This window comes from Seriola lalandi, unplaced genomic scaffold, assembly GCF_002814215.2.
Source record: "Seriola lalandi dorsalis isolate HSWRI2012SDOR001 ecotype SW California unplaced genomic scaffold, Sedor1 jcf7180002054585, whole genome shotgun sequence".
In the NCBI taxonomy this organism is placed as follows: domain Eukaryota; kingdom Metazoa; phylum Chordata; class Actinopteri; order Carangiformes; family Carangidae; genus Seriola; species Seriola lalandi.
Window position 1 is genome coordinate 4,139,127 of NW_019525138.1, and position 20,310 is coordinate 4,159,436.

General features: G+C 40.3%; 2 protein-coding genes across 2 annotated transcripts; both read right to left on the minus strand.

The window, feature by feature from the left end:
• Positions 1 to 17: 17 nt before the first annotated feature.
• Positions 18 to 8,249, minus strand: fads6 (fatty acid desaturase 6). The gene is made up of 6 exons (XM_023418891.2): positions 7,786 to 8,249; positions 5,518 to 5,684; positions 4,694 to 4,874; positions 4,306 to 4,493; positions 2,662 to 2,841; positions 18 to 1,228 (listed from the first exon to the last, which is right to left on the minus strand). The coding sequence occupies exons 1-6, from the start codon at positions 8,042 to 8,044 to the stop codon at positions 1,079 to 1,081; spliced, it is 1,125 nt and encodes a 374-aa protein (XP_023274659.1). The 5' UTR covers positions 8,045 to 8,249; the 3' UTR covers positions 18 to 1,078.
• Positions 8,250 to 9,798: 1,549 nt separating this feature from the next.
• ush1gb (Usher syndrome 1Gb (autosomal recessive)) lies at positions 9,799 to 18,591 on the minus strand. Its single transcript, XM_023418968.2, has 3 exons — positions 17,566 to 18,591; positions 13,061 to 13,508; positions 9,799 to 12,351 (listed from the first exon to the last, which is right to left on the minus strand). Exons 1-3 carry the CDS (start codon positions 17,727 to 17,729, stop codon positions 11,530 to 11,532), a joined length of 1,434 nt encoding a protein of 477 aa, XP_023274736.1. The 5' UTR covers positions 17,730 to 18,591; the 3' UTR covers positions 9,799 to 11,529.
• Between the last annotated feature and the right edge of the window lie 1,719 nt (positions 18,592 to 20,310).

Below are 20,310 nucleotides of genomic sequence, written 5' to 3' on the forward strand. Positions count from 1 at the left end.
AAAGAAATTATGGATAGTTTTATTTTAGGTGTATAAATACACAGTCATTTATTCAATCACAAATGTCAATCAGAGAACAACTTAATGAGGCAGACGTTAGGATAATGGATTATTTGAGTTATAAAGGCAAGAAAACAACGTGGATGATTTACAATTATTATCATATAAAAAAAACACACACTGAGACACGTCTGTGTCCTCAAGTAGTGGATGGATGAGAACGAGCTTCTGAGGTGAGGACACAGCAAATTAAACACTTGCATTGATAAAAACAAAAACATCATCATTATGTACAGGAGAGCAGGGGCCTGTCTCACTGATCAGGTGTCCGTTACCATGGCAACTAGGAAAGAGCAGGATTTGTTCAGATTTGACAAATTATAAAAGATTTATTAAAGCTTATAAGATACTGTAAACGTATGGCAATTTATAGCATGTTTTGATTCTTTTTCTCTTTTTCTGTTGCTGGTTTTCTGCCATTGTGCTTAATGTCTGTAACTTTTACCTGAATGAATATTTGATTTCTTTTCTTACTGCTCCAGTGAATAAAGTTCCCAGTCGGGACAGGACGCCAGCAGCTGGACGGACAGAGAGGAGGGACAAATCTTCTCTGCAGCACAATGCACGCTGTATATTGTTAAAATAAAAACCCACTGCTCACTCTGCACTAATGTCTCATTAAATATGATCTTCTGAGTCTCTGTGAAACCAGTTATCCAGGACAGAGCCAAGATGGATTGAATTGGCTTCGTGAGACAGACCCCAGGTCAGTTTGTCTGTGACCTGTAAAGCAGAACTCATTAAACCTAACCAAGCTTTTGTTTGAATGACTTGTCTTTGTGCTATTTGTTCAGTTAATACAATCATTTTTAAAAAATCAATCATGAAGACGTCGTGTTAATTGAACATAAATCTTCACTGTGTCAGTGTCGTGTTGATTCAGACTCTGTCATGTACGTCAGAAGCAGGTCAAACCTGGATCAAGGAGGTCGTAACATGGTGGCAGAAATGTACTTAAAACACAGAAGCTTGTGCTTTTTGAGCAGCAGCAGTCACTATTCTGAAGAGTTCATCGTCATCACTGCACGCCCACCAGCTCTGTGATCGGAGGAGCAAATACCATCAGCTCCTGGTATTTGTGGAAGAAGAGGTTGAGACGAGAGAGGTAGCTGTCCTCCTGGTATGGAAGCTGTTTTTCAGTCAGATACTTGGACACGACGGGCTTCACCTGGAGACAGGTGAGAGGCACAGGGACAGTTTCAATAATTGTTTGGGCTATAAAACATCAGAAACAGCGAAAAATGACCATCGAATATCTGAGATGTGTCTTGTTTCGTGCAACCAACAATCCAACATTCAAAGATATTTAAATTATTACGATATTTAGACAGAGAAAAGCAGCAAATTTCCACATTTAACGAGCTTCAATGAGAGAATGTTTGAAGGTTTTACTTTAAAAACAGCTCCAATGTTCATTAACTAATGGATTAAATGACTAATCATTGCAGCTCTTAATGTTTACTGGGCACTTGAATGGTATTGCGGTCTTAAATGGATAAAAACTGTAATAGGTTTATTTTAAATGACTTAAAGTGAAACTCCAGAGATTTATTATTGCTCCTTCATAAAGATCTGTGGACTTGCAAGAGACAACTTTTAACAAATGGTAAAACTGGAAGCAGCAGAGGCTGAAACATTCTGACTCTTAGTCCCTAGTATGGTTCCTACAATTCCCACAATGCACCTGGTAAATGCTCAGGCCTTTCAAACTCCACACCACCCATTTGTGACACAGGCTTTCTGTTATGACAACACCAGCATCATCTGTTTCTGTTTTAAATTTGTCTTTCCAAACTCAATAGCAGTAATAGCAGAGGGACTACAGTGGGGTGTGGATGTCAGTGAAACAATGTGGAGAGGAACTAAAGTTAATCAGTAAACAAAGAAATGAAAGCACTATAAAATATTTGTGACAGGGTTATACTCCACAAGCAAACTTTGTTTTGCTCTTGACACAGTGTTAGTGTACTGGAGTCTTTGCGTTTGTCCAAAAACTGTTAGTTTGTGCAAAATTGAACTTGATATTTTCTATTTTCACAACAGTAATGACATATGATGAAAGGAAATTTGACAATGCCATATTTCATTAACATAAAATTGAACTTCTTGTTGTTCATTTCTGCAAGATAAATTGGTTTTCATGGGGAGCGGTGGCGTGACATTTTTCCTGCTGCCAGAAGGGGGCATGATAAAATAAAATTAAAAAAGCCTGAGAACCACTGACTTAATTTAAGGGGAGATCATGTCCTAATCATTAGAATAAAACACTTAACATACCTACTTGATAATAATGATTACTAGTACAAAAAATGAAACTATATGTGTGTATCGTGTATAGTCTGTAATCAAAACAACACTGCAACACCAAGCTGTTTAGATTCACTTATAGGTTCAACACTTTGTCATAATGACCAAGAAAAAGCTGGTAATTACTGCTACTGTTGCTAAGTTACTTATTATATCATCTACAGGGAAATTATATTTTCATTATACATATAAAGCATATATGTATATATATCAAAACTCTGTCATAAATGCTTGATAATTACTGCAACTACAAACTGATGCATGATTGCGGTGGTTATGTGATTTGTTTCCTACCTTTAAACACATGTTATCAGACAGGAAGGGGAAGAGATGATGCTCCACGTGGCAGTTGATAAGCGAGTGTCCAAAGATCCAGTCCAGCACAGGGTTGCGGGGCAGGTTCAGGACGCCGTGGGTCATCTGGTAGATCCTCTTCGGTCGGCCGGTCGGGGAGAACATGGGGAGGCCAATGTGCTGCGGATGACACACAGTCTGGTTTGAGAAAATAGTCTCAACATAAGGCCCATTTAGCCTTTTGACTGTATCACACAACCTTCCTCAGCAGATGATGAGGTTTTAAAATTAAATTTCAACTCAAAATCAGTAAATAATGTGAGGGAAACACTCAGTAAAGCTGCAGACTCAGACTCAGATTAACTCTAATGCCGCTCAGCAGATGAGTTTATATCAACCAGTTATTTTCAATTTGCACCAATAAGAAAAACCTTAGGATCAGGTGATAATCAAAGACCCCTAACATTTCCATTGATGTGACTGAAGCGATGCAAGGATCTGGGGCTTGCTTGCTTTGCCCAGTTAGGAAATCAAGAACCAGGTCAATCAAACTGGATTTCACTTCCCTGGGTCTCAATGTTTATTTGGCCTCATTCATAAAAGAACTCAGGAGCACACACTGTTTTCAACTGAGACACCAGAGTCAACCAAAGCAAAGGTTATCCTTGGTTAGAAAACACAAAGGATCAGTAAGTTCAGAGGGAAGAAAGATAGGACAGCAGCCAACAACAGCACCGGCAGACAGGAGAGAACAGGTTCTTAGTTTCACCCCCAACTCCCCACAGAGAACAAACATTTCCCCCCTGTTAAACACTGGACTTCACATCAAGAACCTGTGATTCTAATCCACCGCCACACACTTTGATCAGAACAATACACAATGAGCTGCAGGACTCGGGCTCCATGTGGGAAAATCATGCATGAATTGTTCCATTTTATCCCTTCAGTTCAATGACCGGTCCGATCTATGAGAAACACAATGCTGCATTCAAACCCATTTTCTGCACAGGCCTTATCTAACAAGAGTTGCTCTCACAAGGAATGTCCAAAAGTCAAAATAAGTATGTAGTGCATTCCAACTGCAGAGTATGTGAATTTTTTGTATGCGAAAAATGCCTGGATGTTCATCAGATTAGCAAGAATTTCTGCACTTTTGCCCTCAGCTTATTGGACATACTCAACTGCCCTGGGGCTAGCTGGTTAGCATGCTGACTTCAGTAGACAAAGGAATTAACATTGGTGTTTGTTTCCACCTCTGGAGACAGATGTTGGTGAGTAAAAAAACAGTTTGATGCTGAACTCACAACATTTCTTCTAGACTGGTTACAGCTGTTAATGCTAACGTTAGCTGTGTAGCAATAGCTAAACTTACAAATAGCTCCTTTAATACAGTTTTTTAGTCTGCTTTAAAAAATCCCAGTAGTCGTCGCTGTCACTGCCAGTTTGTGCGAAATGCATTCTGGGATACTGGCTGTATACTTTAGTGTGAACATTCAGCTTTTAGTAGGTAGTATGTAGTGCATACTCATTGAGTATGTAATAGGCAGAATGTTAGTGGGTGGATCTGAACATGGACTTATTCTGGTTTAAGGAACATGTACCGAGCATGTACAGTGCACTGGACCTGCTGCAGGTGTTCCTCACCTGGAAAATGTTGACATGGATGTACGGCACAGAGAACATGGCTCTGCAGATGAGCATACAGAGCAAGGTGCTGAGGGGGGACATGAACCCGGAGACGTGGATCAGCAGCCAGTACTGTGAGTACAGGCCCAGCGCAACCATCAGGATGGTCCTGACGATGTGGGCCAGAGAGTGTCCTTTGAGGTGAGCTGCAAAAACAGAGAATGAGACACCATGACACCTGTGAGAATGACCTGACACCTGAGTGACGGAGATGAGGTAACACAGGAACCTGAGAACCTGAGGTCAGAGATCTGTCTCAACATTATGCGGATAGTCACATTGGCTGTAGAAATATTTGAGTAAACACCTAAACTATCCGTCTGTCTTGCCATTTGGCGCCTCTTACCGAGTGCAACAAGAGGAGTGATGATGGGCACGGCCAGGGGGGCTAAGAACAGGTAGACAAAACGAGGCAGGAAGGGGACCTTCCATACGCTGGAGTCACCCAGTCCAATGACATTAGTATGAGCATGATGCATCTTAATGTGTCCCTGCACGCCGGCTCGCGCTGAGAACGAACCACAGATCTGAGCGGATGGAGGACACACACACACATACACACACAGAGAGAGATGGGCATGAGTATGAAAACCATCACTGATGCCACGCATTAAAACAATCAATGAAAAATGACCAAGCAGGAAACTCAATGCTGATATCGACGGACTTCATCCCAGTTTGATGTTTTTTTTCCATTTGCTTTAAAAGCAGCTAATAACAGGCTGAAGGTCATGGCGCCTTCTTGTTTAGCTAAAGAGCCACAGAGCCTTCAGTCAACATCTGCATCCCAATTCACGGGTTCAAAAGTTCACTGAATTGATCATTCTGGTCTTGACGTGATAAAAGGTTATTACACACACATTTAATATCCTGATTTGCGGGATGAGTGTTCACTCCTGTAAATATTGTTCTTTCCAAGGTCATAAATGAGCTGGTAGTAAATTACTTTGTTATTTTATTTAGTTTTCACCTTTATTTACTAATTTCCTGTTTACACCTGCAGATGTGTACAACTGGAGACTGAGCAGCTCCACTGAAACAGCTGGGAGGAGCTTGGCATTTCGGGAAATACACTTATTTACTTACTTGTTGAGAGTTAGATTGATACCAGTCTCATCTATTCATCTATCTTTAATGACAGCCTTCAGTTTATTTTTCTGAACATCTCACCTCGATGAAGAAGACGGCCCAGACCTTCCCCCAGGCCTGGGACTCGCTCAGCGCCCCGTGGCTGGCCAGATGTGTTCCTTTGATGGTGATGACACCGTGAGCGACGCCCATCAGCAGCATGCCCGCCGAAAACCACAGGATCTGAGAGGAGGACAGCAGCAGGAAGGCTGCAAGACAGGGAATAATAATAGTGTTTGAGCTGTATCTAAAATCAAAAAGAGAAGATGTTGATGTGTCGACCTTGGCAACAGGAGTCAGTAATCCATCCACTCCATTTGGTCATTTTTCATCTCTTTATGGTTGTTTTGTGTCTTTTAATGGTATTTTTTTGTCTCTGAAGGTATTTTGTGTCTTGTGGTCAGTTTCTGTCTCTTTGTAGTTCTTTGTAGTGCTCTATTTCTTCATAGTTTTTTTTATCTCTTTGTAGTCATTTTGGAACTTTGTGTCTTTTAACTGAGCTCTTTGACTTTCAAACAGGAAATATCAACAGTCATTTAATCCAGGGGCTCTGGCCCACAGGTCTCCTGACCTCTCTGGCCCCTGGGCCTGTCCCCTATCGACCTGTTCAGTTATTCATTCATGCATCCAATGTGAAATATATCTGAACGTGGAAAAAAAGTGTTTAATCAACAGACCAAGTGACTGACTTTGCTGCCAGTGACACTGCAGTGTGGCTAAACAGTCCTGTCTCTTATCTGTGAGCACCCACCTTGTCATCCCAGAGCTGCAGCAGTGTGACTTTGAACTGTGACGTGCAAAAAGATCAGATGAAAAACTGAAACTTTATCCCTCACTGGAGGTGCAGCTCTGAGTCTGACACCAGTTCAGCACGTTGTTCAGGAAGGTCTTCAGAAAATGCATTTGAAGTCTTAGGATTTTCTTGATCACTTTGTCCTGCATTCAACTTTTATTGTCTGATTCAACCCAATATTTATACTAACACCTTGACAATAAAGTAACCTCAATCTCCTCACATTAAATAATTAATGAAATGCAGCATCAGCGGGGCTGTATTTAATAACCCTGCTGCACCCACTGAAGCTTCTCTGGCTTCCACAGCAGGCTTTAGGTGACATGTTTTCCTCCTAACCCAATAAAATGGTGCTAATATACTCCACCTCCTATTTCAAAGCAGCCTATTTCGAGGTGATAAGTCACAAGCTCGGTGATACACAATGACAGATGCCACCACAGCCTCAGTCTGCAAATAAATTCAACCCAGAAGTCGACATTTCTGCACCAGGAATAAAAATTTCGGGAGTCAATTAAAAAAGAGAAGCAGCTGCTGTGGCTCCAGCATTAAGAATGCAGTAGCAGGCAGTGTTAAGTGCGAACACTGACAAGTCTGGATTACAAATCAAGCTTGAAGCAGGTGTTGTGGTGCTGCTAAAAGTTGTAGCTCCCAATGATCGAGTGACACAAGGCACAGTGGACACCGGGTCTAATTGAGGTCAGTCGCCGACCACCAGTGACCCAGATACAGGGGAACCATGGGATACCGTGAATGTGCAAACCAGTAGTGACAACAGTGTCGGGCTGGGGGGAGACGGTGAGAACGAGCTGCAGCTTGAGTTCATAGTTGGAAAGTTGTTAAGAGATAATTAGAGCTGAAGTGATCAGTCGATTTTATTTGTGATATTTATAAGGGATTTTTAAATGGATTATTCTAAACATAAGTTGATTAAGTGAATAGTTTAGAGACTGAAGATTAACTGGCAACAATTTTGATAATCAATAACATATATTTATATATTTTTTCTACTTAGCTCAAGCTTATTTTATGGTTTTCTTTGTCTTTTATGACAGTAAACTGAATATTTGGGGATTTTCTGACATAAGAGGAACTCTAGGCAGCTCATGATGGACATTTTTATAGACAAAATTATCTCTTTTGTGGAGAAAATCATCAGTAAAATAATCAATAATGAAAACAATCATTAGCTGGACTGTTAGTCAGACAAATATTGCAATTTTAAGACGTCACCCTGGGCTTGTGGGGATTGTAATGAGATATTTGATGCTACTTCCTGACAGTTTATAGACTTATTAGGCGGAAAAAAATAATGAATAGTGAAAAGGATCCTTAACTGCAGCCTCAGAACATGTGTTCTTCAGTATCAATTCAGCACTGTAGAACCATATAATAGCTGTAATTTAAGTTGATTAACAGAGAAAAAATACATTTGTTTAATTTTAATAACATTTGAGAGAGGGACAGACAGAGGTGACCCATGATCCCAGCAGCTGTATGAAGTTGTGCAGTCTTACCGGGAGGCAGACAGAGGAATGCTGCTGCCAGGATGCTGCAATCGATCCCCCTCCTCTCCCACCAGCTGCTCTCTTTCACCATCTTCTGCACCATCCTCGTCAGCTCCATCATAAGCGTCTCTTTCTCCACCTCTTCCACACCTGTGCCTCCTGCGTTCTTCCTCCACTCTCCCTTCATGTCTTCTGAATCCCCCTTCCTCCTCTTGACTACTGTCTCATCCCCTGCTCCTTCCCTCCACTCCTCCGGTGCACGCTGCATGTCAGTTGCCTCTGCTGATGAATTGGCTCAAAACAAAACAAACAAAAAAGTCACCATGCAGCTTGTGTCCTCCTGCAAGCAGCCAGTGCTAAACACTGCACAGTCCACAGGTCAAAGTTAGCATTGCGAAAGTCCTTATTGGCGTGAAGCATTGTCAGAGAAGCCCAGCCCCCTTCCTGCTACTTCAAGAGCCTCGTGGAACCTCCTTTGCTCTACCTCCTCCTCACCGCTCTTCCTCTCTTCTTTTCCCCCCTCAGTCAGCTGACTCCTGATGCAGTCTAGCAGCAGAGGAATTTATTGTCCCATGGCACGAAGATGTAAGTCTGCCATGTGACGTTATGGATCTAAAAATCCTCACAGAAGCAGACACACACAAAACTGCAGCTGCTCAGCTCGGACTCGACTTCTCCCTCCTCTCTTCTTGTCTCATACATTCTGCATGTCGTTCACCCCTCCCATCTCTGTAACCTTGGCAAATGTCCTGGGAAAGGAGGGAGAAAGGAGGGGGGGGGGGGGGGGCTGAGAGAAGTGGATTAACAGTGGCTGTTTAGTTGTTTCTTTACTGGGGGAAAGGTTCAGAATGAAAAGGAGAAGATGCTGGAGTGCAGGAATGTGCCATGATAGATGGGGTGTGTTTATATGTTGGCGCAGGTGAGAGTATATGTGAGTTGCGTACATATATCTGGTGTCAGAGCTGCTTCTTTTTTTTCTGGACAGAGGCCTGTGTTCTGGGCTGGAGGCCATGCTGACTGCAGTGTGCTCTTTAAAAGATACGGTGTGTGTATTTTTTACTCCAAAGGACAACAGACACTTGCGGAGAGGGGAACATATGAACACCAGGCAGTCTGACAGCTCGGCTTACATCCTCCCACACAAGCACTAATTGTCTGTCAGTGTCAGGCCTTATTGTCCAGAGAAGGACACATATTCAAGGCTGCAGAGGCATAGTGTGGAGCTGCAACAATTCTGATAATCGCTTTAAGTCATTTCTTTAAGCAAAAATACCAAAATTGTTTTCAGGCTTTTAGATAATTAAGATTTGATGCTTTTCTTAGTATTATGTCATACTAAACTGAATATATTTGGGTTCTGGACTCACATTTGAAGATGTCAGTTGGACAGAGGTAGAAGAAGATGTTGTGAAGATGATGTTTTACTTAAGTATCTTTAAGTAAAGGTTTTGACCTGCATTCAAAGTTTTTACTTTAGTGGAAGTTCAAAAGGTTAAAAATCCTCATTATCAGAAAGGCCCAGATGTTATATTACTGGATTATAATTATTGATACATTAAATTGTAATGGTGGAGCTAATTTTAATGACTTTAAATACTAGAAATTTCCCCTGGGATCAATAAAGCTGCATCTTAGCTTATAATAATACATCGTAATTTATATGTTGATAATATCTAATAATATTAATCTAAATCTTCAAAGTAAATAAAGTTATCAAATAATGCAGTGGAGTAAAAAAAAAACAATGAATTGTAGTGAAGTAGAAGTATGAAGTAGCAGAAAATAGAAATACTCAAAGTACCTCAAAATTGTACTAACATTACATTACAGTACTTGTGTAAATGTATTTAGTTACTTTCAACCAATGGCCTTCATCCCTGACATTATAAACTAAATGATTTATAATGACAATGGTTACAGCCCTACTGTAGTAGATATACTACATATAGACATGTGCCTTATTCAGTAAACACTGGTTGGTTGGTTGGTTGGTTCAAAATAAAATCACACACAAAACTATAATAATTTTCACTTTATTTTAATAAAAGATACTGATGTTTGTGGGTACATCTTCAGATGATTATTACAAAAACATAACATAAAAATGTACATTCATGCACAGCCATACTCTCCAGAGCACAGGCAGGCAGACCTTCAGTGAGACGGAATAGCAATCCGAGATAAGAATGTTATCTAGCACAAGCTGACATAATCTCACAGTAACAACCCTTTGTTTTTACTATTGCAACAGAGTTTGCAGAGCGACAGTGGGTCAGGGGCTATTTTCACACATGAATGTATAGTCACCTTTGTGTATGTGCCATGGAGTAAAATAACATATTCAAAGTAAGAAAACTGTACAACAAAGACACAATAAATAACATGTTAAGAGGTTTAGGTACATTCACTAATATGTTAATTAATACGACCAAGTGTTACAGTAACAGTCAGGATAAATTTCACTGGATGAGAATGAATACCAATGCAATGTGTCTCCATCTGTCTGTATATGTGGCAAAGTTTAACCATAAAATGTTTATTACCTCCTTTCTAAGTTTATATCAGTTGCCAAGAGTCCATGTTGTCTCCACTGACTGTACCAGGGAATAATAACATCACATGGAACCAGCATTAAATATGCATAACAACTTCACAGTGACCTCATCCTGTGAATAAAGAGTCAAACTAACATTACGTATGACTGTACTCCGATAAAAAATGTCATGAAATATTAAAACAGGTCTCATGCAACTAAAATGGCTTTTAAGCCTCTAGCTCTAAAACCTCGGTTTGTTATAGCACAAATGCGCCACAAGATGGTGCTATTTAGCCAGTAAACAGGTATCTGGTTTTGTAGTGTCTCATATGGAAAAGGCTCCCCCTGCACTCCCTCACAGGTGTTCTCAGGTATTCTGGCTGATTAGATCTCAGCTCAGGTTAGAGTTGGGTGGAGCAACGCTGGGAGTTTGCTCTAAATATCATGTATTCAAAAGTAGGAGTGGCCAATTCCACAAAATATGATTCCTATTCTTATGATACCAATTGATAGTTAATGACTTTAAGCAACAACAGTTGAAGTGACGGCTACAGTGCCCACTAACATTCCAATGCATTGGTGTAGTAGTGGAAATCAAAGATCACTAAGCAACATTTAACTCCAACAAAGGATACTTCCCTCCTTAAGAATCTGAGGTCGCTCTGAACATTGCTACAATATGTCTCTTAAAATGGCCTGAGAGCTCATGATATTTACTTTAGAGACAATCTAATTTAACATGTCTGTGAATAAACTGGGAAAATCTGTAAAATTAGCAGGTATCTTTAACAAATAAACTCATAATCCATAAAACTACTAACAGTATAACTGAGTATAAATGAAATGACTGTCAAATATGACAAAAACGTACTTACTCTTTAACATATCACAGGGTAACGTCAGTAGTCTTTCTCCCGTAGTAGACAGTTGGGCCGCAATACTAATACTTTAATGTGTTATGAATTGAATGTATCGTTGAAAGGTTTCTGAATACCTTTTTATTACCACTGTGTTATTTTAAGTTTAACATTAACAATGGCCACCCACAGTCTGATTCATGTCCTCTGACATCCCCCAATAAATGTCATCCAAAGGCTATGCTGATGCATACAAACACAGTACCTTATGTCAGGTTTATCTGGAATGGAATGAGTGATGAAGAGTGAAGAATGGTGCTTCTCTTTTAAAATAAAACATGGATTTCTACACACTGACCTTCAAAGTTCAGTGTCTTCAATGGCCTCTGGTTCATCTATGGTGTCCAGACGTCTCTTGCAGGCATCCAGCAGTTTTTTCCTGGGGCCCAGAGGGATGTGAATGCTGGAGAGGTCCTGATCTGAACAAAGCAGCAGAGCCGCCAGGTCGATCTTCTCCCTCCTGAAAATTGCTATGAACTCGCTGAGGCTCTGTGAGGCCAGGAAGGTCTCGAGAGGACTGTTCTCTGGATCCATGTCCTTGTCCAGCTCGACATCTGCCTCCTCCCAAGGCAACTCCTGCAGATTTCTTTCTTGCAGGCTCAAGGCGCTACCAATACTGTCCTCATCAAAACTTGGTGAGCGTCGAGGCGGATGTCCACGTAGACGAACATTAGGCGCCCGGCCCACAGTTTCACTCCCTGCAACACTCCCCTCATCCCGTGCCCCAATGCCAAACATGCCCCCAGTCATATAGTTCCTCCTGAACACCATGGTGCCAAGCCCAGGTCGGGTGAACAGGGAATCCCGACCAGAGTCGGCACTGATCTCCGAATATGCAGCCTCATGGAGGCCCGGGTCACTCATGGCACGGGAGATGGTGTCGGCGTCGTCATCATTGTCGCGGGGGAACATGTCACGTATGTTGAGGCGTGACCTCTCTTTGGGGTTGGCATAGGTGCCCTGTTTAAGGAACATGACATCGTTGCTGAGCTGCAGGCCGGACAGCGAGCGCACACTTTTCCTCCCATCCTCGTAGATCTTGAACGTTCCGTCAACCTGCTTCTTCTTCTCAAGCTTCTTCTGTATCTTGGCCTTGCCCTTGGCTGTGGAGTGCAGAGTGGCCTGAGAAGAAAGCATACATTTAGAAACCCTGAATCAGCAATGTTTCTTTTATACCACTGAATGGGTAAATCCACCAATGTAAAAAATCAGTTTGGTGAGAGTTCACATCCCTTTTCCTATCGACAGTCAACACTGATTTCCTTTAATCATGACCACAATCTTTCTCCAACTTTAACAAAGTAGTCTTAGCTGCCTAAACTTAACCAAACATTAGCTGTTGAGGTGGCAGATGAGAAAATACACAGATGAGTCAACAAGACATATTACTTTGAACACAAGGTGAGACGACTGGTTGCATCCCATCTACTTCCACCACAATCTTTCCCCAACGCTCATCAAGTAGCTGTAATTTAAGCAATGAGCATGGTTGGCCCCTAAGCTAAGTTTTTAACCATGAACACAATCTTTCCCAACTTTAGCTAAGTAGTTTTGGTCCACTAAACTTGACTAAACCTTAACCTAGTTGGCAATTGAGAAAATGCTCAGTAATGTGATTTGGAAAGTCGTCGTGGTTTTGGTTTTTAAAATGCTGACCATAAACCCTAATGCTCTCTGGTTTAAATCTGGCAGGGAAACTCTGTTGCTTTTGTCATTGAGGTCAGAGGACTTGTCGACTGAAAGCTGGTGGAGCAGATGTTAATCCTGATGCACAGCAGGACTTTGATTCTCTATTGCCTTACACATTAAAACAAAGTCAAAGACAAACCACCTGCGAGTATGGCATGTTGGAGGTGACTGTGTTGAACTTGCGACTCAGCGTGCTGCTGCTGGTGTAGCTAGAAAAGCTAATAGCATCCAGGTTGTCCAAAGCCGCCGACTCCTTCATAAACTTCCTCTCCATACGTTCTCGGTGCTTCCTCTGGAGCTTCGCACACTCTTTGATCCGGCGCTCTGCGGCACGGAAAGCCCGGTCCTTGAGTTTGCTGACCAGTTTTGGGTTGAGGGTGATCTGCTTGGCAGCGATCGAGTCCAAGTAGCGAACGCAGTCCATGTGGCCCTTGGTGGCAGCCATGTCCAGCGGTGTGTGGTAATCATTGTCCAGACACCACACGTTGGCACCGAAAGCCACCAGGAAGGACAGGCAGTTGTGGTGGCCGTTGGCAGCTGCCAGGTGAAGCGGTGTGTTCCCCCAGATGTCACACTTGTCCGGGTCACCTCTGGAGGAAGAGGGGACAAGAAGCCATGTTGGATCTCCATGTTACTGGATACATACATACAGTATTCTTACTCAAATGCTTTCTGTTGCTAATCTAAAAGAAGCATACCAGTTTTGTGCAGATTTTAGTCCATTTATTTCACATTATGCACATTATGTGGTCAGAAGTATGTGGAAGTATGAACTCCTATGAAGTATGTACCCCTATTCACATGTGAACTTGTGGACTGGTTTTCATTATCTTTTGACCTTTTACAGTCTAAATTTGATGAGAATGATTATGATTAATCATCTAATTGAAAAAATCACTAAAACAAAATCATTACTTGTAGCCCGGATATCTACAGTACATTATGGGTGAGCCTACAGTTGTTATTAGCTGAAGTCTAGCACCTGCTGCTGGCGTGTAATATAAACTTCATTAGAGTGTGGTAGTCAGTATTGGCCACACATCATGGAAATATGGCTGTGATATCAGTAAAGGACTACCCATAATGCTGTGCAAGCAAAAACAGAATTAACAACATATATTAAACTTTAGCTTCTAGTTACAAATTAATTCTGGTTCAGTGACACACAACGCATGTTTACATTTCCACATGCTGCATCTGAGAGAGCACAGTACAGTTTATGATATTGCAATATTTACTGTTTATAAAGGGTTTATAATGAATGGCTTTATTACTGGTTTATGAATTTTTTATTAATGCTTTATAGCTCATTTATAAGCCCTCATTAAGAACAAAGTTTGGGTTGCCAGTTGACTGGAGGGATCTCACTATGTGTCTGGTGTGCTGGTAGGCAGATGGTGTTGCCATTGGACAGAGCCAGGCTGGTTTCGCCTGTTTGCAGTCTTTATGCTAAGATAACCCAGTTTATAAACTCGTGGTGCCTTATCAGAAAGTGGTACCCAGTGGGTACACAGGGAGGAACTAACTTCACCGCTAAGTCCATCCTCTTCCTGTTTTCCCTCCATCCAAGTGGCCAAGTCCTGATCAATAATTGAAACGCTGCCGGTTAAACATGGCAGAGGTGACTCTGCATTATTCATCCCACACACCAAGTCTTTTTTTCACAGACACCTCGAGACAAAACACAGGGCAGGGTCACCACCTTTACCAGCACAAACCCTGATTTCAGCTCCTGTCTGCAGCGCCACATCCTGGCAAAGTATGCGAATAACATTAAATTGTGAAGCATCAAAGTCTGCTGTTTATTTAAGGGCTCAGAGCGTCATATTGAGTAGATCATATTCCAAAGGTGCGAGTGAGAAATGTGTCACTGTAGGAACATGAAGGAGGAATCACACCTGACTATCTCTATTAGTAATTTGACCATCGGCAGCTCTGCCAGAAGCTGAGTCAGAGGTGACACAGCAGCCATTCAACAACCTGCAACCACACAAACAACAAGCTTGTTTACTAGCAGCATGAAGAGCTGAGTGTAGAAGCTTAATGCTTATTTTGGTCTGAGTATAGAAAACTTAAGTTCCCATGACACACAGCAGACTGCACATGGCAGCTTTATTCATCTCCTAGAGACCAAGAAACCAGACTGTACGATCGGAGCACCATTCTGTTTTTAGCCACACAGCAGCACGACTACAGACTTCAAAGTCAGTCCACCACTTTAGTCCAAACTGATATATGCCAATAACTAATGTATGGATGGCAGTGACATTTTGTACGGACATTCATGTTCCTCAGAGGATGGTCAGTTTCTTTTAGCGCCTCCATCAGGTCAAAGTTCTCATGCATCCAGTGAATATAACAGCATCTGATGGATGGAGAGCCACAAGATCTAGCTTTGCAAGTCCCCAAACAGAACTGCAACTAACAATTATTTTCATTATTGCTAATCAAGGTGTCGACTTCAAATGGCTTAGTCTGCCTGATCAGTAGATTTTCATTTTCATCATTCACTTTCCTTGAAAAATGATTTATATGATTGATCAGTTATCTTAATATTTGCGAGTTAATTTTCTGACAATCAACTTATCAATCAATTGACGAAATTTGTATGTTTTCTTAATCCTTAATCAGATATTTACAGATTTATTTAGTAACATTATGCAACTACTTTACAGCTGCTGCATTAGTTTGGCTACTTTTGATAGATTAAAAAAGGTTTTGCAGGGAATCTCTTTTATATTCTTCACAGGTGTCACATTGTTGCTAGTTTTTAAATTTTTTTAATCTAGTCACTATTTGCTATTAAATAAAATAAATACATAAGATCAGGGAAATAAAGTCAGAAAAGCTGCTCAAAGCCCCTTAAGGGAAAACAAGTTCAGCAAACTGCAACCTCTAAACCTTCTTCTTCCTTCATTTACCTTTCTCTGTGAACTCTGATCTGCAGCTCGGCTTTAGTCGTGTTTCTCTGCTTCATATCCGCCCTGCGCTGCATCCTGCAGGGACTGTGGCAGGAGGAAGATGCTCTATCCATCATTGTGACCTTTCCTGTGTCTGCAGCTGCTTTACTGCTCGCCTTATAAACCTGCCACCAGCAGCATGACAAACTGGACTCTGCGCTCCACACAGAACAGGCAGTAAATATCACACTGCTTTGTCTGCTTCTTAAAACCTAAACAAAAGACTTGTCTGATCTATTACGTACAACTTATCTCAGCAGAATATAGACTTACTCCTGAACCCCCTTCTCTTACAAATACACAGCACACACTCTCTGATAAGGGCACATGAGGCTTTCAGAGCAGAGATCATATCATTGATCATTTCTGTAAAGACGTGGAGACCCTTCAGTAATTGATCGGTATAAAAATGGCTTCTGTATTGTAACTGAATCAGATTTAGAGCATAACCTGCCATGTAATGGATCAGCCTGAGCCACACTGGTAAGATTAAATATTAAGTTATCATGCTTCAGATGCATACAGTGTTATCCTACTCAATCAGTGTGTGTGTGTGTGTGTGTGTGTATGTGTGTGTGTGTATTGCACATGCCCCAGCAGTAAGTGGGGCTATCCTGCTGCAAGTGACCTTTGTCTGTAATTAGGCTGTCAAAATGTAAAACCCTGCATCTCCAGCAGCACTGATTAGATCAGAGATGGGGGTGGAAATATTTTTTTATTTAATTTAATTTTTAATTAATACAAGCAGGCACCAATCAGTGAGGAAAAGTTATAATATACAATAAATAAACTAATACTTTGTGTTTGATTAAGATTTAGGATTCTTGATGATAACTAGGGCTTATTATTTTCATTATCAATTAATAGGATTATTTTCTTGATTAATTAATTGGTTATTTGTCTGAAAAATGTCAGAAAATGATGGAATATACCCATCACAAAGTGACGTCTATAAAATAAAATAAAATAATAATAATAATTTTAATAATGATAATAATTTACTTACATAGAAGACTAAGGAAATCAGAAAATATATATTTGAAAAAGATCCAGAGAATTTTGGTATTTTTTTTCTCAAAAATGCTGAAAATGTTTATTAATTTACTATTGATTGACTAAACCATGAATTGTGGCAGCTGTAGTGATAAGAAATATTTTGGATATGTGATAATACAGTATCACAACGTTCTGTTAACAGTATAGTCAGTTGTGACTTGTTTATTGATTGTTTATAGCCTACATTTAGATTTAAAATATATATATTATTATAGGCCTATATTATTAATATTATTATAATTTTAAGGCTATATATTACATTTAACATTAATTACTTAATTATTTTATATATTATTATATATTGCTATCATTTTAGAACCTTTCTTAAAATATGTGAACGATTTTTGACAAAAATAAGTTAATAATGATAATAAAAATTCAATAAAAATGTAAAAACTATGACAAAACAGAAAGAAGATCTTCCTCTAAAAAGAAACTGACTGAAGAGAAGACTGGTGTTTGTCATATAACAAGAAAAAAGACCCCCAGCTACCCTCAGTGTTAGATTTAATCACCTAGCCTACTGACAGACATCCATTTGTCCGACTGGCGGAAATAACTTGCTGCTGAGATGGGTGGTGGGATTCTGCAGGGAACTTTTCAGATACTGGTCACTGGTCTCTGGACTCACCCTCTCCCCACGATGAGCCGGAGCGCCTCCAGGTTGCCGTGGTAAGCGGCCCATAAGGTCGGTGTCATCCCATCCTCATCCGGTGCGTTCAGCTCCTTCCGTGTGGCCTCCTTCAGCACGTCCAGGTAGCCGTCACTGGCCGCCCGGTGGTACCTGTCGTTCATGGCGGCGCCCTCGGCTTCGGCGGCCCGGCTCACTCTGAGCTCGGTTCCATGGAGGATCTAGATGTTTGCCCCAACTTTTAGTCCGGGACTCGGCGGGCGGACGGACGGCCTGTGGAGCGGTACGGAGCGGGCTGACAGGCTGGTTGCTATGAGGCGAACGAGGCATGCTGGTTGTCAAGGAGGGGCGGGGCTATGAAAGCAATGACCCCGCCCCCTCTGATAGTTAGGTATGTCTGATGTGTGTTATTTTGAGTGAGAAACAGAATGTACAGAATGTAGCACTGTAAAAAAACTGTAAAGAATTCATTCTTGATAAAAACTGATGTTAGTGTAGTTGTTTTCTAAATAAGAGATGGTTTGTCATAAAATAAAAAAGATAAAAGATAAAAATTTAAAAAAGGCTCATCTAAAATTAGATTTCTTTTAATTGAATTATTTTAACGGTTTGATCACTGTAAATCTTGCACTGCTTTATTTGGTTAATTTAAAGTGATTGCCTTGTTTTGGTGGTGTATGTTAAATGAAAAAATAATAGAATAGAATAGATTAGAATAGAATAGAATCTCTAGTTTGGTTTGTTTTTTAGTTGTATTTTTTTGTCACTGCACCTGTAACATGCTGTTTTCTTTATTTCTATGGCTTAAATAATGTATATATGTTGTATATTATATGGAAAAATAAATGTCAACAAGTTTAATTTTGGTGTTAACTAAATTCTGATCAACCGTTGAATATGTAGTTACTGTATTCTGGCTTTGTAGGGCAGATCTGACTGCTGACATTTTTTAAATTGAGACATTTATTGATGTGTATCGAGTATGTCTGATAAGTAAAGTGACTCATATTATCAGTTACTGACTCATTCTTGTCCACCTGACTTCACACTTGAGCGGCAGGTGTACAGGAACACACACACAAACACACACACACCCTGCATCCTGTGTCCTCAGTGTTTTGATTAAAGCAAACATCTCTGACAGACTTATGAAAATCAAAAAAATTAATTAATTTACATAGTGGGCATGCTCCATCGGCTGCCGCTCTCCATCATCCCTGGACCAGCTGCCAAGGAGCATGCAGCGAGTTTTTGAGGTGAGTTCTTGTGGAATCGATCCATTGACGAGGTTCTGGTTTTACTTGTCCAGGTTTTATGATGGAGGTGAGGGTGATTTCACTTGTGCTGCTCCTGGCCTTTGTGTGTCCTGTTTACTCATTTTTTTGTCATTTTTAGCTAGCCCAAATAAAATATAACCCAAATATGAAAGAAAAGGGGCTTATTTCAAATGTAGATTTGATTTTTAAAATTTTATTTCTCACCTTTCAGGCCTTTCACCTAATATCTTCCTGACTATTTACCTGGTGTGTGCATTTACTACCACTGAGCTCCACGGATGGAGCCCCTGGTTGCCCTCAGGTCACAGTTTGTGACAAAGGGTGATCAGGCTTTTGATATTAGAGCCTGTGGAATTTCTTAACACCAAGTCTTCAGCTTCTTTTAAAACCCTTCTTAAAAATGTTCTTTTTGTGAAAGCATTTAGAAATGTTTGACATATTTATTTGATCTTATTCATTTTATTTGTTTCACTTCCTCTGTGCTCATGTTCTTACTCTCATTTTACTCGCCTCTTCTGGTTTTATTTCTTTATAAAGCATTTTGTAACTTTGTTAAGAAAATTACTAAGTTTATCATTATTATTAATGAAGAAAATGAACCTGCCTGTCTGGGTCAGGGATGGAAAGTAACGAAGTACATTTACTTGAGTACTGCACTTAAGTTTATTTTTCAGTGTATGTACTTTACTTGAGCATTATTTCTTTTCAGAAACTTATGACTTTTACTCCACTACACTTGAAAGACAAATATTGTACTTTTGACTCATTACATTTCTATGAAGTAGCAGAGCTTTTAGTCAGCGGAATGAGTTTTCTTTTATCTTGAAAATATGATCAATCACAGCCTCAGTCATGTTGTGCTTGCACACAGCTCAGTGTGAACCTGTCAGTGTCCTAACGACAGCGACATTAGATGAAGATGAAGATGAAGATGAAGCAGGAGATTCTTAGTCCATGGTCTGATCTGAAGTCTGTGTTTGAAGGTTTAGAAATGAAGTAAGATTCATCTAGTTTTAAATGTTTGCTGTGTTTACCACGACCACACTTCATCACATATCCTCCAAGCTTTTTATCCTACAGGTTCTACACTCAGTCAGACAGGAGGTTGTTTCGAAAACATGCGTTTCTGTAAATCAGGACCAATTAAACAATGTGTTGACATAAAAAAATTTACTTTTGAATACTTAAGTATTTTTAAAATCAAGTACTCCAGTACCTTAACTCAAGTAAAAAATTTGACTGAACACCTTTCACTTGTATTGCAGTAATATTTGACCAGGAGTATTTATACTCTGACTCAGATAATGAAGTTATGTACTTTGTCCACCTCTGGTCTCGACTTAATCTCTCTAATGGTAAAAATGGGAATAACTTAAATGTTGGAGGAGCAAACAAAATACATTTATTTGCAAAGTAATTAATCACAATTAGGTTCCTGCATTTTCTGTTATCTAGAAAAAAGATCAGG